Source organism: Nylanderia fulva, unplaced genomic scaffold (genome assembly GCF_048542155.1).
Source record: "Nylanderia fulva isolate GAGA-0341 unplaced genomic scaffold, ASM4854215v1 Scaffold445, whole genome shotgun sequence".
Taxonomy (NCBI): domain Eukaryota; kingdom Metazoa; phylum Arthropoda; class Insecta; order Hymenoptera; family Formicidae; genus Nylanderia; species Nylanderia fulva.
In genome coordinates this window covers 1-19875 of record NW_028190527.1, presented here as the reverse complement: position 1 = coordinate 19875, position 19875 = coordinate 1, and the positions used below count along the sequence as shown (strand labels likewise).

At 33.1% G+C, this 19875-nt stretch overlaps 1 protein-coding gene and 1 pseudogene across 1 annotated transcript; both read right to left on the bottom strand.

Annotated features, from left to right (window-relative positions):
- Window positions 1–8419: 8419 nt before the first annotated feature.
- On the bottom strand, window positions 8420–9261 carry LOC146721610 (uncharacterized). Its single transcript, XM_085486529.1, has 2 exons — window positions 8869–9261; window positions 8420–8797 (listed from the first exon to the last, which is right to left on the bottom strand). Exons 1-2 carry the CDS (start codon window positions 9259–9261, stop codon window positions 8420–8422), a joined length of 771 nt encoding a protein of 256 aa, XP_085342655.1.
- Window positions 9262–10326: 1065 nt separating this feature from the next.
- Window positions 10327–11008, bottom strand: LOC146721609 (uncharacterized; annotated as a pseudogene).
- Between the last annotated feature and the right edge of the window lie 8867 nt (window positions 11009–19875).

Below are 19875 nucleotides of genomic sequence, written 5' to 3'. Positions count from 1 at the left end.
GAAAGAGGGTGAAAGAGGGTGAAAGAGGGTGAAAGAGGGTGAGAGAGGACAAAAGAGGGTGAAAGAGGCGAAAGATGGTGAAAGAGGACGAAAGAGGACGAAAGGGGGTGAAAGAGGACGAAAGAGGGTGAAAGAGGGTGAAAGAGGGTGAAAGAGGGTGAAAGAGGGTGAGAGAGGGTGAAAGAGGGTGAGAGAGGACGAAAGAGGGTGAATTAGGGCGAAAGAGGGGTGGGAGTGGGGGTGGGGGTGGGGGCGTGGGGACGGGATGTGGGAGGGAAAGAGGTGGGTGGAAGTTGAGGGAGGTGTGAGTGAAAGGTGAGAAGAGATTTATATATATATATAATCCTGATGACGTCAGCGGACAGAGAAGAAGAAGAAGACGACGTTTCTTAATTTTTCATGAAAAACGTCACTTTTTGACCGCTTGTATCTCCGGAACGGCTTGACCGATTTTATTTTTTCTTGGCTCAAATTACTCGTGGCGATGCCGCCTTTCAGGTTATATTACGTGCATTTCAAAATTTTTTATATTTTAGTAGTTCTACACCCCCAAAAAATGGACTTTGATGGTGCAGGATAAGGAGACTTGTAGTGTCTTTTAAGGTCTTTTAGAGTTTGAATTAAGGTCTTTTAGGGTTTGAACATGGCCGGAGACACTACCGCGTCTCCTAATATACAATTAAAGGTAGATAATTAAAGTATTAGTTTAAAAATTTGTCACATTTTTATAATAAAATACTAAATACAAAATGATCAAAACCTATATATGGCTGTATATTTGAATCTTTTTGAACCTCTCAAATAATATATACATATAATATATGAAAATGTATATACATTAAATGTACATATAGATATATATATTGGATATACGTAGTACATGCATATGATGGACAGTATACGTTCTTTCGATAAACATAGTACATGTATGTGCGAGGTACAGTATACGTTCTTTGGATGTACATAATACATGCATGTGATGTACAATATACGTTCTTTGGATATATATAATACATACATGTGATGTACAATACACGTTCTTTGGATACACATAGAATATGCTAAAAGTGCGACGATATGGATATACAAAAATGTATGTTCCATGCATGTACATTGGATGTACAAATGGATGTATAATAGATCTACCTGAGACCTACGGTGCATTGCTTTTGAACATCTATACGATCTGCAATGGACATCTTTCAGATGTGTTATGATATACACAGGATATCCAGAATCCATTTCCGTATATTCTATGTACATCTAGGGGATCTTTTGTGCTGACTGGGAAATAACTCGTAGCTTTCTCTTTTTTCACATTTCAAAATTCTTCGTAGCTATCTTTTAAAGTTGCAATTATTATCATAAAAAATATTACAAATATATTAGATTAAGAATTTTTAATATTAAATATAAAAATAATATCTCTCAATAATAATTTACAAAAAAATACATTTAAAATAAGTATATTTAAAATAAATATCTTATCCCAAAAAATATAACTAAACACTCGTACATAAAACGGTGGAGAAAATTTTATAAAGTACATCTAGCTCTTATCCTATCTGAAAAAATTAATTATGAATCTTACAAATTATGATGTAACATTACGTAATGACAATAAATTTACATCTACAAAATAAAAAAGGCAATAAGAGCTACATAAGTTCTATACTAGAAATATATTTGTGAAACGATTTATAACATAAATTATTAAAAATTATACAGAAGTAAGTTCAATTCGTCGTACGTTTTGGTTGTCTTTTCCAACCTTCTTCAGCGCAATTAATAATTAAAATATTAGTATAAATTAACAATAAATTATTCATCGATGTCATTATAATAAAAATAAAAATAAATAATAATCCTTAAGATTGCCAGTAATAATTAATAAAAAACCACTCCTCAATGTTTAAAGTCGACCAGACTGGCAATAATTTATTATAAATAATTATTTGAAATACAACAACGTTTCGGCTGTCATTGCAGCCCTTTTCAAGTACATCTATAAAAAGTTCCATCAAAATAATTATAATTTAATACACTTATTCGCAACAATTAATTATACATTTAAAAACAAAATGTGTTACATACAAATTTAAAACAGTAAATCAACTTCTATGCAAACTACCGACAATGTTAACGCTTGTTTTGATGAACAATGCAAGACTGACAGAAGTAAGCACATATTAAATAGATGTTAACTGTTCGCAAGAATCTTAGTCACTAAGCGTTAAGAAGATAGAGACGAAACTAAATGTGTCTTTCGTAATTTAAATCGTCATAATAAAGTCAAATAAATAAAAATAAATAAATAGGTAGATATAAAAATAAAAATAAAATTAAAAGTAAAAATAAATATAAACGACTTAAATAACGTCAAGAACACGATCATAAATCCCACTGAAATTCTCCGTATCTTTCTGTAAATTAATACTTTTTCCTTGTTTTTTTATGTAAAACATTTCTGCAATTTCTCTTTTTCTTGTCTGTTTTTCCTCATGCAGAATCACCGGAGAATCCCAACGGAACTCATGATCGTTGCAAGTCCGATGTAAACTAACGACAGAATGCAATGTCTTGTCTTTTTTTATGTTATTTCTATGTTCTTTAATGCGCGTTTCTAAATGTCTCTTTGTCTGTCCTATATAAGCCGAATCGCAATTCGCACAATCAATTTTATAAACAACATCAGTTCTTTTTAAGTTTTCGATGTATAATTAATTGTTGCGAATAAGTGTATTAAATTATAATTATTTTGATGGAACTTTTTATAGATGTACTTGAAAAGGGCTGCAATGACAGCCGAAACGTTGTTGTATTTCAAATAATTATTTATAATAAATTATTGCCAGTCTGGTCGACTTTAAACATTGAGGAGTGGTTTTTTAAAAATAAAAATGTCCGGAGTCAAGTCATATGCTAACGCCCGAGATCAACGCATTTATAAAGCAAGAGCATTTTTTTAGTATATATTCTATTCCTCACAACGTCATTATATGTAATAATCGCGAAACAGATCTCTCGCTAATTGTTCTGTTAGGAGATCGGTTGCGAATCTCGATAACAGCCAGTGTTAATATGTTTATAAAATCATAAGTATATGAAAAAATTAATATTGAAGATAAGTAAATTAATAAAAATGGACTTACAGTTAGATTGAGTAAGATGTTATATTGTGACGTGGAAGCTTACACATGTTAATAGCTCGAGGTAACAATAACGTATGATTTTTTGACTCTCGGAGAGGCGACCGCACAACTGAAAAAATAGTTAATTGTTTATGTTTTTTAACTTCAGATCTTTGGTAGTCTATATATAATGTCCATAGATTACCAACAAGCCATCGATATCTGTTTTTAAATTGAGACTGTTATTTTGCCTTTTTATAAATATCATCTCCGAAATTAATTTTTTATTATACTGTGATTCTTTATCAAGTATTTTTACATCGTCCCAACAAAATTCATGATTATGTTTTAATCTATGGTCAGTGATTACCGATTTTTTTACATTTCTGTGTATATTAGATCGATGTTTAGATATTCTAGTAGATAATTTCCTACTAGTCTGACCAACATACGATGCATTGCACTCTTTACAGTCTATCTTATACGAGGGTCACTATTTATATTTCGGGAATTGACAACACTGATGTCATGTGAGTCATCTGACGGTTCCATCATAAAGTTTGACATTTTTGACAATATACGTACTCAGAACATTTTGTCATACGGACGCTATTTGTTTATTTTATATTTAGTTGAAAGTTTCGTCTCAGCAAAAAATGGAACTGAATCGTGAACATTTTCGTGCGATGATTTTTTACGACTTTCGACGTGGATTATCACAACAAGAGTACGTCAATCAACTTAATTTGACTTTTGGCGATGAAGCTCCATCAAAACCACTTGTGTATCGCTGGTATAGTGAATTCAATCGTGGTCGTAGTTCGCTGTCCGACGAGTTTCGTGAAGGTCGTCCAAAATCGACTGTAGTGCCAGAAAACATCGATGCTGTGCACGAAATGAGTAAGCAAGATCGTCATGTAACCTATTGTGAGATTGAGGCATCCCTAAGCATTAGTTCCACCAGCATATATGCGATTTTACATGAACACTTAGCTGTGCGAAAGTTATGTTCGCGTTGGATCCCACATAATTTGACAATCGCTCAAAAAAAGGCTCGTGTCGATTGGTGCAAAGAAATGCTTAAGAAATACAATCGCGGTGCTTCAAAAGACGTTTATAAAATCGTGACAGGTGACGAATCATGGATATATTCGTATGAGCCCGAAAGTAAGCAGCAGTCGACTGTATGGGTGTTCCAAGATAAACCAAATCCAACAAAAGTTGTTCGCGCACGAAGTACTTCAAAGAAAATGGTGGCCTGTTTCTTCGGAAAAACTGGTCATATTGCAACAGTGCCTCTAGAGGATCGTAGAAGCAGTAAATTCTGAGTGGTACACAACCATCTGTTTGCCAGAAATCTTCGGTGAAATAAGGAAAACAAACAAGAGACGTCGGATTGTTCTTCAGTCATGACAATGCGAGCTCTCACACATCGGCTCAAACAAGAGACTATTTGAGCACTCAAAACATCGAATTGATGGGTCATCCGCCGTACAGCCCTGATTTGGCACCCAATGATTTCTTTTTGTTCCCATCCGTGAAGAATAAACTGCGTGGTCAACGATTTTCATCGCCCGAAGAAGCTATTGAAGCGTTCAAAAATCATGTTTTGGAGATACCTCATTCGAAATGGAATAAATGCTTTGAAAATTGGTTTAAGCGCATGCAAAAGTGTATCGATCATCGTGGCGAGTACTTTAAAAAAACAATAAAAATATATTTGCAGCTTAACTATTTGTTTTTGTTCCTATTCCCGAAATATAAATAGTGACCCTCGTATATCACATTGGTGTTTGAAACCTTAGGAATAGGATCTTTGTGTACTTTGATATATTTATTCAATTTGTTAAGACTGTAAAATGAGAGTTTAACATTTATATCTTTAATGATGTTTTTATATTGTTCGGTAAGTGTCGGTAAAAATGGGATGCAAAATTACGAGACTTTTACATTTTGGTCATTCTTGTTTGTAAGAATATTTCGTTTTTCTATTAAATGTTTTAGTCTTTGGTTCATTGTGTCAAAAATCAATTTCAGAGGATAATTATTTTCAAGCAATATTTTGATTACTAACTCTACATTATCTTTATGAAATTCTGGATTTGATAATAAAAAGGCTCGATCAACTAGCCGCATTATCGTACCTCGTTTTTGACTCATAAGATGTTGAGACAGGAAGTTCAGATATCTACCAGAAAACGTTTTTTTATGGTATCAATCGTATATAATGTTATTGTTTTTAATATCAATGTTAAGTCGAGAAAATTAGTTTTATTATTGTCTTGAATTTCAAGAGTAAACTGGTTCTTTCGTAAAAAGAATTAAATAGATTTAATGTGTGATCTATGGAATCCGATGGAGCAGCCATTATTATATCGTCAACGTATCTAAAATATATGGGTGGACAAAACTTTAGTTGTTGAAGAGCTTTATTTTCTAAATTTTGTAAAACGATGTCAGCTATGATAGAAGATAGAGGTGAACCCATTGGTGTGCCGAAGGATTGTCGATAAAAAACATTGTTAAACGTAAAATATGTAGAATTTAACACGAAGCTTACTCCAATTAAAAATTCCGACTTAGGAAGATTACAATTATTTTCAATATATTGCCATCTATTGGAAACACTCTCGAGAGCTAAATCAATAGGTACATTAGTAAAAAGTGAGATAACATCAAGAGATAATAATTTGTAGTCATCTTGTATGTAAACATCTGAAATTTTGTTAACCATATTGAAACTATTTTCTATGTGACTGTTACATACAGGGAAACTATTATATTATTCATAATTTGGTGTAAGTGAAGTGCTAATTGATATAAAGGAGTATTTAAAGAGGATACAATTAATCTAAATGGACAATTTTCTTTGTGGATTTTTGGTAAACCATATGCTCTCGGTAATGTTCCCTCACTAAATGACAATGAACGATATGTCTGCAACGAAATGTAATTATTATTTTTCCATCTAGTAAGTAAGTCATGTAGATTCGATATCAATTTTCTAATCGGATCCTTATTTAAAACTAAATAAGTTTTATCATCATTTAACATATCTTCAATCCTTTCGATGTATTTATCTCTATCTAAAGCCACAGTTATGTTATCCTTGTCTACTCTTGTTAGTATCAAATTATCATTTTTTTTAAGGAAGTTATTTGTAATAGTATTTAAAAGTATTAATTTTTTGTTAGTTTCACTATTAGGATACAAATATATACTAATAGATTTAAGGATGTTATTAGACCTTGCAATGATGGTCTTGCGATCAGCAATTGGAAGTTTTTTTAGATTATTCTCAATATTTCTAATAAAATTTACCGTTAGATCAATTAATAATATTTTTCCAATAATACTTAAAATAATTTTGCTTTACGCATTATTTTACGCGAAGCGCGGGCCTCAAAGTCTAGTTTCCCAACACTGACCCCGCTATTATTAGTTTTCACACAATTTTTCATTTTACAAAATTTGTTTGTACACAACACTTGTCGTAAAAGATTTCGGATTTTCTTTAATGGTGCGACAATGTGGTTTTTAAATACTCTTTAGATTTTTTAAGTCTGTCTGTCTGACCGCGAACTACTTACACATTTATGGACTAATTTTTGTGAAACAGGTAATTGTAAAAGTTTTAAAATCATATAGTAATCATTCTCGACAAATTTCGAAAATTTTGATACCGATTTTAAGAAAATCGGTCAATAATTTTGTAATTGCGTAGGTGGCTGCGTGGGTAAGGGTGCAAAACTTGTAAGAAAACCATATCGTCGCCATCTCCGAAAAATTTGCAACCAATTTAAAAAAAATCGGTCCATAAATAAGCGTTTGCGTGGGTGGGGATGGAAATATTTAAAAAAAAACCGTCACATTGTCACAATCCTCAGAAAATTTGCGAAATTTTGGTGCCAATTTGGTGAAAATCGGTTCACAAATGTAATAAAGTAGTTCGCGGTCAGACGGACAAACGAACGGTGCTTATATATATAAATATTTTACACATCATTCAAATTTTTATATAGTCCAGTATAACTAAACTTAAAGAGAGCAAAACTTCATAAAAATTAGGAACAACTGAATTTTTGCGGAGACCTTTATCGATGTTTTAATAAAATCCTGAAAAGTACCCTTAATTTTATTCAGGGCGTCGTTTATGGGGGGTAAATTTTAGTTTTTTGCCATTATCTAGAAAACTATCAACTTTATATTCAATTATATATTTTTTATTTTACATTTACATACAATCACATAACAAAACTATATCTACAACACTCCAAAAATATATTTATTTTGAAGAAAAGAATGTCTGAATTACTAATTAGAGCAAAAATTATTTTACGAAATAATCTCAATAATATACCATTAAGAAAAGTCATTTATAAATTTAGCATAAACTGCATAACATTTTCTTAGTTTCTGAATAAGTATATTTTCAGGGTTTAGTACGTAAAAAAGAAAAAAAATTATAAAAATTAATGCATTTAAATTGTAGTTGCAATATTTTAATTATAATTGTTTCGAAAAAATTATTACGAATTTGATAAAGAATAACAAAAAAAGTGAAAATTATAGAACACAAGAATGCCAGCTGTAATAGTAATAGTTGTGTGTGTGTGTGTAGTAGTAATAGTAGTCCTTAATATATTTAAGTTATAAACAAAGAGAAAGTAAAAGATCGACTAATCTAGCAAGACATTATGTGGATCTTGATGCGACAGTGAAATTGCGCGAGCTTACGCTGATATTTAGCAGCGACGCGTGAAATGAATGTATTTAATAAAAAAATATTTTTAATTGTTAAAGACTTATGATACCATAAATGAAATGAAGTGATGTTATACGTTAAACTCAATGTATGTTTAAATTAAAACTGACTTTATATGATAAAGTTGGAAAATATTTTTAAAATCTTTCAATGCTTATATTATATAGATATAAAATTGAGCAGATTTTAAAGTATTTTCTGCTAGTATTTTTTTAAGATAAAAATTGCTTACAATAATATACAAAAAAGAAGTTCTATCAGTTTAAAAAATTTTACAATTTTTTTTATTCTATTAGATAAATTTTATAAAAATTTATACAATTAAATATGTAGTTTTGAGACTTTCGCGGCCATTGGAATCATCAATGCAAAAGGTTTCCGGATGGATGCCGACGTTTCGCAAACGTTGTAGTTTGCATCTTTAGGGCTGAGAACTCCGATATTGAGCTTTCTTGGGTTGTGGTCCTTATATATATTATGGGAGGTTTTTCATCTACGGAAAAGTATTCCGTAATGACGCCGCCTAGTGGTGTGAATGTATAATAAGGGCAGTGTGCCAAATAGGGTTTGTTTGATAACCTTTGTCGCGGTTGAGGTTGTCGGGATGTTTCAGAATTTCTAGGGCTTCACGATGTTTTCTGGCAAAATAGCTTTGCGAAGGGGTTAGTCTGGTTGCTTTATCGTATTGTACCGAGTGTCCCGTCTCCATCCAATGTTCTGCCAAGGCTGATTGACTAAAATGGCAGTACCTGGCACTCCGTTGGTGTTCCTTAATTTGTGTACTGATCTTTCTCCTAGTTTCTCCAATGTACATTTTTCGGCAGAAGCAAAGAATCCTGTATGCACCTGGTGTTTCTAAGTGTGGTCTCCGGTCCTTGGGATTAGGAAGTAGTTGCGCAATCTTATGTTGAGGTTTGGAAATTACTTTGATATTGTGTTTACTCAGGATCTTGCTAAGGCGTTCTGTTGTACCCTGAAGATACGGACGGATCGTTCATTTTTATCTTCTTTTTCTTCTTCTTCTTTTTCACTTGATGCACTCATATTTGTAAAACTGGAGATTTTATTTTTCAGCCTTTCAGTTGTTCGATGGATGTCTTTGGTGTTGTACCCATTCTTGGTCAAGACTTGGTTGAGATGTTCTAATTCTTCATTCAGGGAAGTTGGTTCAGAAATTGTTAAGGCTCTGTATATTAATAAACTGATGACAGAATTCTTCTGAGCCGGGTGATGATGAGAGGTGGCATGGAGATAACGATCCGTACATGTTGGTTTTCGATAAACCTGATGGCCTAAGGTGCCGTTTTTGTTCTTCTTAACTAACACGTCTAAAAAGGGGAGCTGATTATTCTGTTCTATTTCCATTGTGAACTGAATACTGCGGTGCTGAGAATTTAGAAAGTCGAGAAATTGAGGGAGCGTTTCTCTGCCAGATGACAAAAGTGTCATCAACATATCAAAATCATGTAGAGGGTTTGAGAGGTGCGTTTTTCAGGACTTTATTTTCAAAATGTTCCATGAAAATGTTTGCAATAATAGGTGAAATGGGGGATCCCATTGCTGCTCCGGAGGTTTGTTCATAGAACTCTCCTTGAAATTGGAAATAGATGCCGCGTGGTTTAACAGCATAATGCTGACGTTTCGCAAACGTTGCAGTTTGCATCTTCAGGGCTGACAGCTTCGATATTGAGCTTTCTTGGGTTGTGGTCCTTATATACAAAATGGGCCATTTTAAAAAATACGATCAATTTTCTCGTAAACTAAGCGAAATATCGAAAAATAGTTCAGACATGTGTTGTATGGTTTCGAAGGTGCTATAAAATGGTGCCATTGGTTTGACCTTGGATATTCATCTGAAGATCACGCAAAGGTTACTTCAATTTTTTTAAATAGCACTCCCTATTTTTTATTACATATTCTTATAGCTGACCTCGAGAGCTTTCCAAAACACTATAGTCAAATGTTTTTCCATTGCGTACTTTTCGAGTTATAAAGCTCGAAAGTTACTACATTTTAATAAAAATACAAAATATATATATATATATATATATATATATATATTATATAATATATATATAAATATATTTTGTATTTTATTAAAATGTAGTAACTTTCGAGCTTTATAACTCGAAAAGTACGCAATGGAAAATATATATTATTTCTTAAAATATTCATTTTCCGATAGTCTTATTTTACATGCTCCGACCAATCAGGGCAAAGTCCAAGCATGATTCAGATAGTCAAGACAAGATCCGGACATGATCCAGCCAATCAAAACAAGATACGAACACGATCCAGCCAGTCAAGGCAAGATACGAACATGATCCAGCCAGTCAAAGCAAGATCGTTGATGGTTCCGTCAACTAAAGTAAGATCAAGAAGAATTCTGCCACCGAAGGCAAAATCGAGAATGATCCAGTCAAAAAAAATTTATCGAATCAATTGTTCGAAGTTATCTCCATTGGCTTGGATACATAATGCCATCCTATCTTGGAAATGTCTTATTGTCTTGAGTAACATTTTGCGCGTTATCCTTCTGCAAGCTTCTCGTATCCTTTCTATCATATTTTCTCTCGTTGTAGGCGTTTGCTGTACACGACATTTTTCAGATATCCCCATAAGAAAAAGTCGGGCGACGTCAGATCAGGAGATCGTGGAGGCCACGCGACGGGTGCATCTCGTCCAATCCATCTGCCATTATACGTTTCATTCAGGTAATCTCTCACACATCTTGTATAGTAAGGTGGCGCGCCATCGAGTTGTATCCATAACCTTTGGCGTGTTTGCAAGTCAACGTTTTGAAATAATTGTGGTAAGTCATCTCTAAGAAATGCCAAAAAGTTTTTATCGTTGACATTTCCGTCAAAGAAATAGGGACCAATCAAATACCCATTTACAATCCCGCACCAAACATTGACACTCCAACGATTCTGATTATCTATTGGTCTATGCCAATGAGGATTAACATCTGACCAATAATGACAATTATGCCTATTTAGCTCACCATTATTTTAAATGTCGACTCATCAGAGAACATAACAAAATTGAAAAAATTTGGTTTAGTTCTGATCATTTGTTGTGCCCATTGACAAAATTGGATACGCAATTGCATATCTCTTTGACTCAGAGCTTGTGTCATAGTTATGTGATAGGGATGGTATTTAAGTTTCTTTATAATCCTCCTAATTGTTGATCTTGGAATACCTAATTTCCTTGCCAAAATCCGCTGACTTACATGAGGATTAAGATGAATTGCTGCCAGGAGCGTGATCACACGATTGTCATTTTTATCATACACATGATCTTTCCTTTTACGTTTGAAATGACCTTCACGAGCTTTTCGTTCGAGGTTTCGGATTAAAGCAGGATTGGGGTGTCCTTCCCTTGTAGGATACCGATCTCGGTAAACTCGCGAAGCTTTGTGATAATTTAAATGACATTCTCCAAGAATGAGAATAATATCAATGATCTCCGATGGTGAATAGTCTGGCATTATTTTTTCCGTAGTTGCAAAATCCTTGAGCGATAATGAAGGGATACAATTGATAATTTGTATACAAATTTTTCCTTTAGTAAGTATAATAACCATTTGTGCATTATTATCGTATCCCTCTATGTCCCTGTAAGATTATTACGATTTGCTCATCTGACGTCGCCCGACTTTTTCTTATGAGGATACCTGAAAAATGTCGTGTACGAGCAAACGCCTACAACGAGAGAAAATATGATAGAAAGAATACGAGAAGTTTGCAGAAGGATAAAGCACGATATGTTACTCAAGACAGTAAGACATTTCCAAGATAGGTTGGCATTATGTATCCAAGCCAATGGAGACAACTTTGAACAAATGATTCAATAAATTTTTTTTTACTGGATCATTCTCGATTTTGCCTTTGGTGGCAGGATTCTTCTTGATCTTACTTTAGTTGACAGAACCATCAACGATCTTGCTTTGACTGGCTGGATCATGTTCGTATCTTGCCTTGACTGGCTGGATCGTGTTCGTATCTTGCTTTGACTGGCTGGATCGTGTTCGTATTTTGCCTTTACTGGCTGGATCGTGTTCGTATCTTGCCTTGACTGGCTGGATCGTGTTCGTATCTTGCCTTGACTGGCTGGATTGTGACCAGATCTTGCCTTGACTGGCTGGATCGTGTCCAGATCTTGCCTTATCTGGCTGGATCCGTGTTCGTATCTTGCCTTGACTGGCTGGATCGTGTTTGTATTTTGCCTTTACTGGATGGATCGTGTTCGTATCTTGTTTTGACTGGCTGGATCATGTCCGGATCTTGTCTTGACTATCTGAATCATGCTTGGACTTTGTCCTGATTGGTCGGAGCATGTAAAATAAGACTATCGGAAAATGAATATTTTAAGAAATATATATATTATATATATATATATATATTTTTATATATATATATATATATATTATTTTGTATTTTTATCAAAATGTAGTAACTTTCGAGCTTTATAACTCGAAAAGTACGCAATGGAAAAACATTTGACTATAGTGTTTTGGAAAGCTCTCGAAGTCAGCTACAAGAATATGTAATAAAAAATAGGGAATGCCATTTAAAAAAATTGAGGTGACCTTTGCGTGATCTTCAAATGAATATCCAAGGTCAAACCAATGACACCATCTTATAGCCCCTTCAAAACCATACAACACATGTCTGAACCATTTTTCGATATTTTGCTTAGTTTACGAGAAAATTGATCGTATTTTTTAAAATGGCCCACCCTGTATATATATATATATATATATATATATATACATATATATATATATTCCAAAAAATATTATTATATTGTTCTGAGAATATATATCTAACGAATAAATTTTACGATAAGATAAAAAATCGAGTTTCTTTCTGTTCTTTGTTAACGGCTTAATTCCGAATATTTATAATATTTGAAATAATTGATTTGAAGTTGCATACACAAATTGTTAATAATTTGTAGGAAAAATGGCAAAGACATGGACTATTGTGATTTTCACCGATGAAGATTCTGTTGAAGTAGTTCCATAATAATAAATGACATAATAAATGACAAATGTTATTGGCCGTCGACGCTTACATCTGAAAAATTGAAGGCTGCAATAAAACATCACGATGCAATTAATACTTCTTGGCCTTCATATCCTATCTGGCTTATACAAAATGGAACTTTCAGTAAATATATTACTTATTGTGTTTTGATGTATCAATTGACGAAAAATCTATTTATTGCATTGTTGTACTTATTTTGTTTTAGATGATTATTCAACAGCAGAAGAAAAATGTAAAATGGCGGAATATTCGTCCGATGTAAATTCTGACAGATCTAAGCAGAATGACAGATCTGACAGAAATAAAAGGAAAATAATTAAAAAAACGTTCGGCTCTTTATTTGATAAGGACAATCTATCATCATCAGACGATAACAGTAATTTGCCGACTTCTCCACGTTTAACAAATGGTTCGTATGGTAGATTATTTATTTGCTATATTATAGAAATTTTGCTAAAAATTAGTTATCTTATAAATTAAGAGACATGGTAGTATCTGGCGCTATTTTACTTTTTAAAATCTCTAAAATAAATGTATAAGGTAATTTTTTAGGGATTAAAGAAAACAGTAACGAATAATTCATTTTAAAAAACATTCTATCGTTTTGTTTCTAATTTTTTTTCCAGACACCAGTACTTTTATAAATAAAACAAAGCCGAAAAAAAGGAGTGAAGCTATTAATAACGATAGAATTCGAAATGAGAAGTTTGAAAAAAACTTATTACAATCAATTGGTAAATTCTTTTTTGTAATATATAATTATTAATCATTTTTACAAAATGTGAAAGCTTATAATGTATTTTTTGTAAATTTTGTAGATAATAACAAACCTTTGAATGGCTTCCGGTTCCGGTAAGAGTGTGAGTGACAGGTGTGTGAAAGCGTGGCAGGTATTTTGGGAGGAAAGAGTGAGAAAAGGGGCGAGGAGATTTAGAAGTAGTGGGTGAGAAGGTGTAGAAAAAGGGGAGATCCGATAGAAAGGATAGGAGAAGGAAAAGGATAAAGAATTAAGAAAATAGAAAGTAGGAAAAGGTGAGAGAGGTAGACGGAGAGTGACACGTGGAAGAAAGAGAGTAGGTGTAGGGAGTAAGTGTAGATAGAGTAGAAGGATAGGGAATTCACTAGCGAGTTAGAGCATAGAATAGAAGAAACAAAGTAAGGAAAGTGACAAGATAAAAATGAATAAGGAGAAAAATAATTTTAGTGAAGAGACTATTAGAGATAGGATGATAGAGGAAGGGGGAAAGAAAGGAGAGGAGGAGGAAATAAAAAAAGGCAGGGAGGCCGAGGAAAGTAGATGAGTTAGCGAAAGAAAGGAGGAGTTGGTAGTATGGGTTGTATAGATGAGTTTTTGAAAAGGAAAAGGAAGGAAGGAGGAGAGGAGGATAAAGATGAAAAGGAGAGAGGGCTAAGGAAGAGTAAAAAGACAGAAAGGCTGAATAGAGAAGTAGGGGAGATAGAAAAGGAGGAGTTAAGGAGGATGATGGAGGAGATAGAAGAGAAGATAACAGAGAAGGTAGGTGAGGAAATGAGGAAATTAAAGATAGAAATTTGGAAAAAGGAGAGGGAATGGAGAGAAAAAAAGAGAAATGAAAAAAAAGATGGACAGTTTTGAAAAAAGAGTAATATAGATTTGGAAGCGAGAATAGAGGAAAGAGAAAGGAAGAAAGAAAGAGAAAAAGAGGGTAGTAAAGGAGGGAGTAAGGGGATAAATGAGAAAAAACAATAATGGGAAAAATGAAAGACATAGAAAAGAAATTAGAATGGAAAGAGAGAGAAGAAAGAAGAAATAACATAATAATAAGAAGAATGGAAGAAGGGAAGAAAGATATAAAGGAAAGAGTGGAGAAAATAATGAAAGAGATAGGAGCAAAAACAGAGATCGAATGGATAAAAAAGTTGAAAGGAAAGGAGAGAAAGGAAAGTGAAATGGTGGTAGTAAAATTAGGCAGTAAAGAACAAAAAAGACAGGTAATGGAAAGGAAGAAGCTATTAAGAGGAAAGAGGGTGAGGATAGAGGATGACTTAACATGGGAAGAAAGAAAGATAAAATGGAGACTAATGGAGATCGCGGAGGTAGAAAAAAGGAAAGGAATGTATGGACAAGCTATGGAAGGATTAAAATCAATGACGTCTGCTGGAGATGGGAAGAGGAAGAAGAGGTGCTTAAAAACTGGAAAGGAGAAATTAGAGAAGGAATAGAGAAAATGGAGGTGAAAGAAAAGGACATGAAGACAAGAATGGAGAAAAAAAGGGCTAGAAGAGGGGAGGAGAGAAGAAAGAGGGAAAGGAGGAAGGGAGAGGGGTAATAAGAAGAGAAAGGAGGAAGGAGGAGGGGAAACGGAGACAGAAAGGAGAGAGGAACAGGAAAGAAAGGAAAAAGTAGGAGAAGTAAGAGAGGAATGGAAAATAGGTTTCTGGAATGTGGGGCAGGGCTGAAAAACAAGGAAGAAAAATTCTGGAAGGAAATAGAAGATTGGGAGGTGGTGGTAATGATGGAAACATGGATAAAGGAAAGGGGGTGGGAGGCGATTAAAAAGAAGTTACCGAAAGGATATAGATGGGAGAAGCAAACAGCAAAGAAGAGAAAGAAGAAAGGAAGACCAATGGGGGAAATATTCATGGGGGTAAAGGAGGAGAGGGGGAAGATCAAAGTATCAGGAATAAAAAAAAGGGGAAGGGAATAATGATGGCGGATATAGAAGTAAAAAGAGAGAAGTGGAGAGTAATGGGCATATACATTAACGGGGATATAGAGAGGAAAATGGAGGAAATGAAGGAATGGATGGAGGAGAAAGAAAAAAATAAATGGACAAAAAATCTTAGGAGGAGATTGCAACGCAAGGACAGGTAGAAGGAGAGGAGTGATAGAAGGGAAGAAGGAAGAGGAAAGAAGATCGAAGGACAAGAAAGTTAATGAGAAGGGGAAGAAGTTGATAAAAGAGCTGGAAGAGGTGGGATGAGGAATTTTTAACGGAGGGATAAGAGTGTGATTAAGAATTTTGTTTGGGATTTTGTATCTATCATCTGTTAAAACTGTTGTGTCAATAATTATGTGCGGTCCGTATTCATTTTTGTCCTCAATCAGTGTAGAACATTTTAAGCATGTACGTTTAGTTTTATGTCCATCGTCTATTGCCTGTTGCATTATACCAAAGCCTTGGGACAATATAAGGTCCACGTTAATATTGAGGGTAATGTTTTGTCTATTGAAATTATAGCCGCATTGGCAGAAAACTTCTGTTTTATAGCTTGGCAAGTCACTAAAAAGGTACTGTGCTGGATGGACTACATTGTTTGAAATTATTTACGAAAAATTTTTACTTGCGCGTGTGGCCTTATTTACGCGTAGAAAGTGACAGAAGCATTCGGACCGTCTATTCGGACGTATCGTACGCCAACGTACGCTTGCGCGCCCCTCCACTCACGACGCGGCGGCGCGATTCCTTTTTTCTGCTTCGACTTACAGACAGAACACTCGTCCCACGAGTCTCATTTTCACTATCTCTCTTAACGTAACCTATATGTTAAATTTACTAATTTACATTTGATAGATTCACTGTACACAGAATACTTCTGTGTCCGTGAGCTGTCGAGATGTTCTGAGATTGTTTTATACAATATTATTAAAACATTATTTTCAATGTTCTTCCTAATTACTTCTTTGTATGCTTCAATTCACGTAATTAATTAATACAGTTGAATTGAATTGAAAAATATCAGTTTATTATACTTTTTAGTTCTAATATACATTTTATATCTGTTGTAAACTGATAAAATGCCGTACGATAAACTGATATTAAAAAAAATTTTATTGCAGAATGAATGCCGAACTCTCGATATTAATGGCAGAATCTTACCTCCATCCAACTCTGTTTATCGGTTGATTGCTAATCGTATGGCGTTACGTGGTTCACATATTGAACCACGTCACGTATATACAATTGTAAATGAAGATCGCAATGGGCTCAAAACTTTAATTACGACGACACATAACATAAAACTAGAGGGTGAAAAAAGTTTCGCTATAAGCGATAGTGTCGATGATTCTAATAATGTTGGTTCCATTTCCAATTTATCGGGGAGCGTTTTTTTCCAAAAAAATAAAATTAATTCTATCGCCCCAAAAGTGGTTGGAAATTTGTCCAAAAAAGAAAATTTCTAGTGGGCGAGTTTATTGGAAACTTCAAGAAGGATGGACTGATATTATTGCAGAGCGAATATATCAACAGCATGAATCGATTAACTGTGCATTCTCATTCAAAAATAATTTAATAACACCAGCAGCAACTGCTAAATGCTTTGCAAGATTTTTTGGTTATTGTATGGAATGCAAGGCCAAACTAACTGGGCTATTACACAAGTCCCCGATAGATAATGTTGACGTGATATTCATTTGTTGCATAGAAAATATTCGGCCGCACATCCATACTGGAAAACGAAAAAGACAATTGAGAGGCAAACGTCGCGAAAAAATCGCCAATCAATTAATTCAGCAACGGAAAAACGCAATTACTTTCCAACGCGAAGAGGCAAGACGTTTGAAAAAATTTGGAGGAAAAAATTTTGCAATCATTCCGAATACTGCTACCTTACTCAAAGCAAAGGAACATCAATTATTAAAGCTACATGGACTGGAGTTCGTAAATCCTCTTATAAATCTGCTCCATCAATCGGAATGCGGAAAATATGCGGGTTGTATCCACAGTATAAATTTATCCTAAAAAAATCATAATAATGAAAAGGTCAGGCCATGTTCAAAAGAAGGTACTCAAAAATTAAAACGATCTAATAATAAATTATCACAAAATTAACTGATATGTTATTCAAGGTGCCAGTTCAAAGTAAACATACGTAAAGTGTATATTATCTAAATTTAGTAATAATATATTACCATGAAAAGTAACTGTGATATTTTATTCAAGGTGCAAGTTCACATTGAATATACATACATATAAGTAAAACTGATTACAATTTGATTCTAGAAAATAAGTGCGATATGTTATTCTTAGTGCACAAAATATAATAGTCGTTTATAAAGATTTGATTTAAAATTCATACTAGCCCGTACAATGAAAAATAATTGCTCGTAATTCCAGAGTACCAATTTGTTAATGACTCAGAAAAATAACATGGCGGCCTGCTCTCAAAAAACTATGATGTTTCTCGATGTCCATTTAGAAATAATGTCGAAGCTCTTACAGAATAATTACTAGAACATTTGAAATACGAAAAGTATTACATTAGAAGAAGATTAGATTAGAATAAGGATTCAACGTATTTTTAAAAGCTCTACACACACAACGAAGTGAATATACAAAACTATATACAAATACCTTTTTCTTCTGTGTTTCTGAAGAAAATTGTAAGTCAAATGAAACCTTGCACTTTGAGAACCATGTCACTTACTTTTCAGAGTCAAATTGATAAATTTTTTTTGTATATTTTAATGATATTTATTTCTCACTTGTATCTTGAATAATTAATATGTAATTTTTTATTGTATATTACGACAAATAATCAGTAAACTTTTTAAGCGTATAGCTTTATTGTAGTTGACCTGAGAACTGTACATTTATAAATTTTACTTAATATACACCCGTTTCGAGCAACAAGGCAAAGTTTTCTGATCAATAACTTACTCCCTGAAAATACGGTATAACACAAATCGGAAGTTGATACGAAAATTCGAAATTTTACTAAAGAAAGATTGGAGGTTTTTAATTTATACAATTTTCACAACTCTTATTTCAATTATTTATTCTACCCATCAAAAGATTTTTGAGAGCAGGCCGCCATGTTATTTTTCTGAGTCATTAACAAATTGGTATTCTGGAATTACGAGCAATTATTTTTCATTGTACGGGCTAGTATGAATTTCAAATCAAATCTCTATAAACGACTATTATATTTGTGCACTAAGAATAACATATCGCACTTATTTTCTAGAATCAAATTGTAATCAGTTTTACTTATATGTATGTATATTCAATGTGAACTTGCACCTTGAATAAAATATCACAGTTACTTTTCATGGTAATATATTATTATTAAATTTAGATAATATACACTTTACGTATGTTCACTTTGAACTGGCACCTTGAATAACATATCAGTTACTTTTCGTGATAATTTATTATTAGATCGTTTAAATTTTTGAGTACCTTCTTTTGAACATGGCCTGACCTTTTCATTTTTATGATTTTTTTAGGATTTTAATTATAACTTACTATTACTGTTTATAGAATTAATAATATTTTTTTCACGTAAAATATTTGTAATGTTTTGTATAGGCTCAATGACTTTATTAACAAAATTGCCTCTGTCAGGAAAAGGAGGCAAGATTTTATGTTGTATTACATTTATTTTATTTTCTTTATTTTTTAAATAGATATCTTCTTCTTCTGAAGAAGAAGATGATAATATTTTTTTCTTTGCTTTTATACGTCTTTGCTTTTTATTTTGTTCTCTTAAATCATTTGAAGACATCCCAGTGTCATCTATATTTGACGTGTCTTGTGCTAGACTTAATTTTTGTAAACTTTCTTCATAAGTATCTAAATTATTAAAAACAAAAGAAAAATGTATACAATATTTATATATATTAAATGATAATTTATATAAAAAAAGTTCTCTTACTTGCTCCACCAAAAATTCTTTTTATTGGTAACTCTTCCCAATCAGATTTTTCTCGAGGCATCTCTCTTGCCAATATGGCCTTGTTAATGCGATATTTAGTTTTCATATGATTAGGCCATATACATGATAATTTATCGGCATTGCACCATTCTGAGAGTATAACTTGTAACCCGTCATGAAATTCCGCAATGAGAAATTGGTACTTATCCATTTTTCTGTGATGTGAAATATTCCGTATAACATCACATGTGTAGTTTACATTATTAAAAAAAGATATTAATTAACA

What these genes read in the sequence shown, in the direction of transcription:
- LOC146721610 (XM_085486529.1), bottom strand. Translation starts at nt 9,261, where the DNA reads ATGGAAATAGAACAGAATAATCAGCTCCCCTTTTTAGACGTGTTAGTT. An exon ending in GATCCGTCCGTATCTTCAGG is followed by an intron (nt 8,798 to 8,868) that starts GTACAACAGAAC and finishes CCTCAACATAAG; the next exon opens with ATTGCGCAACTACTTCCTAA.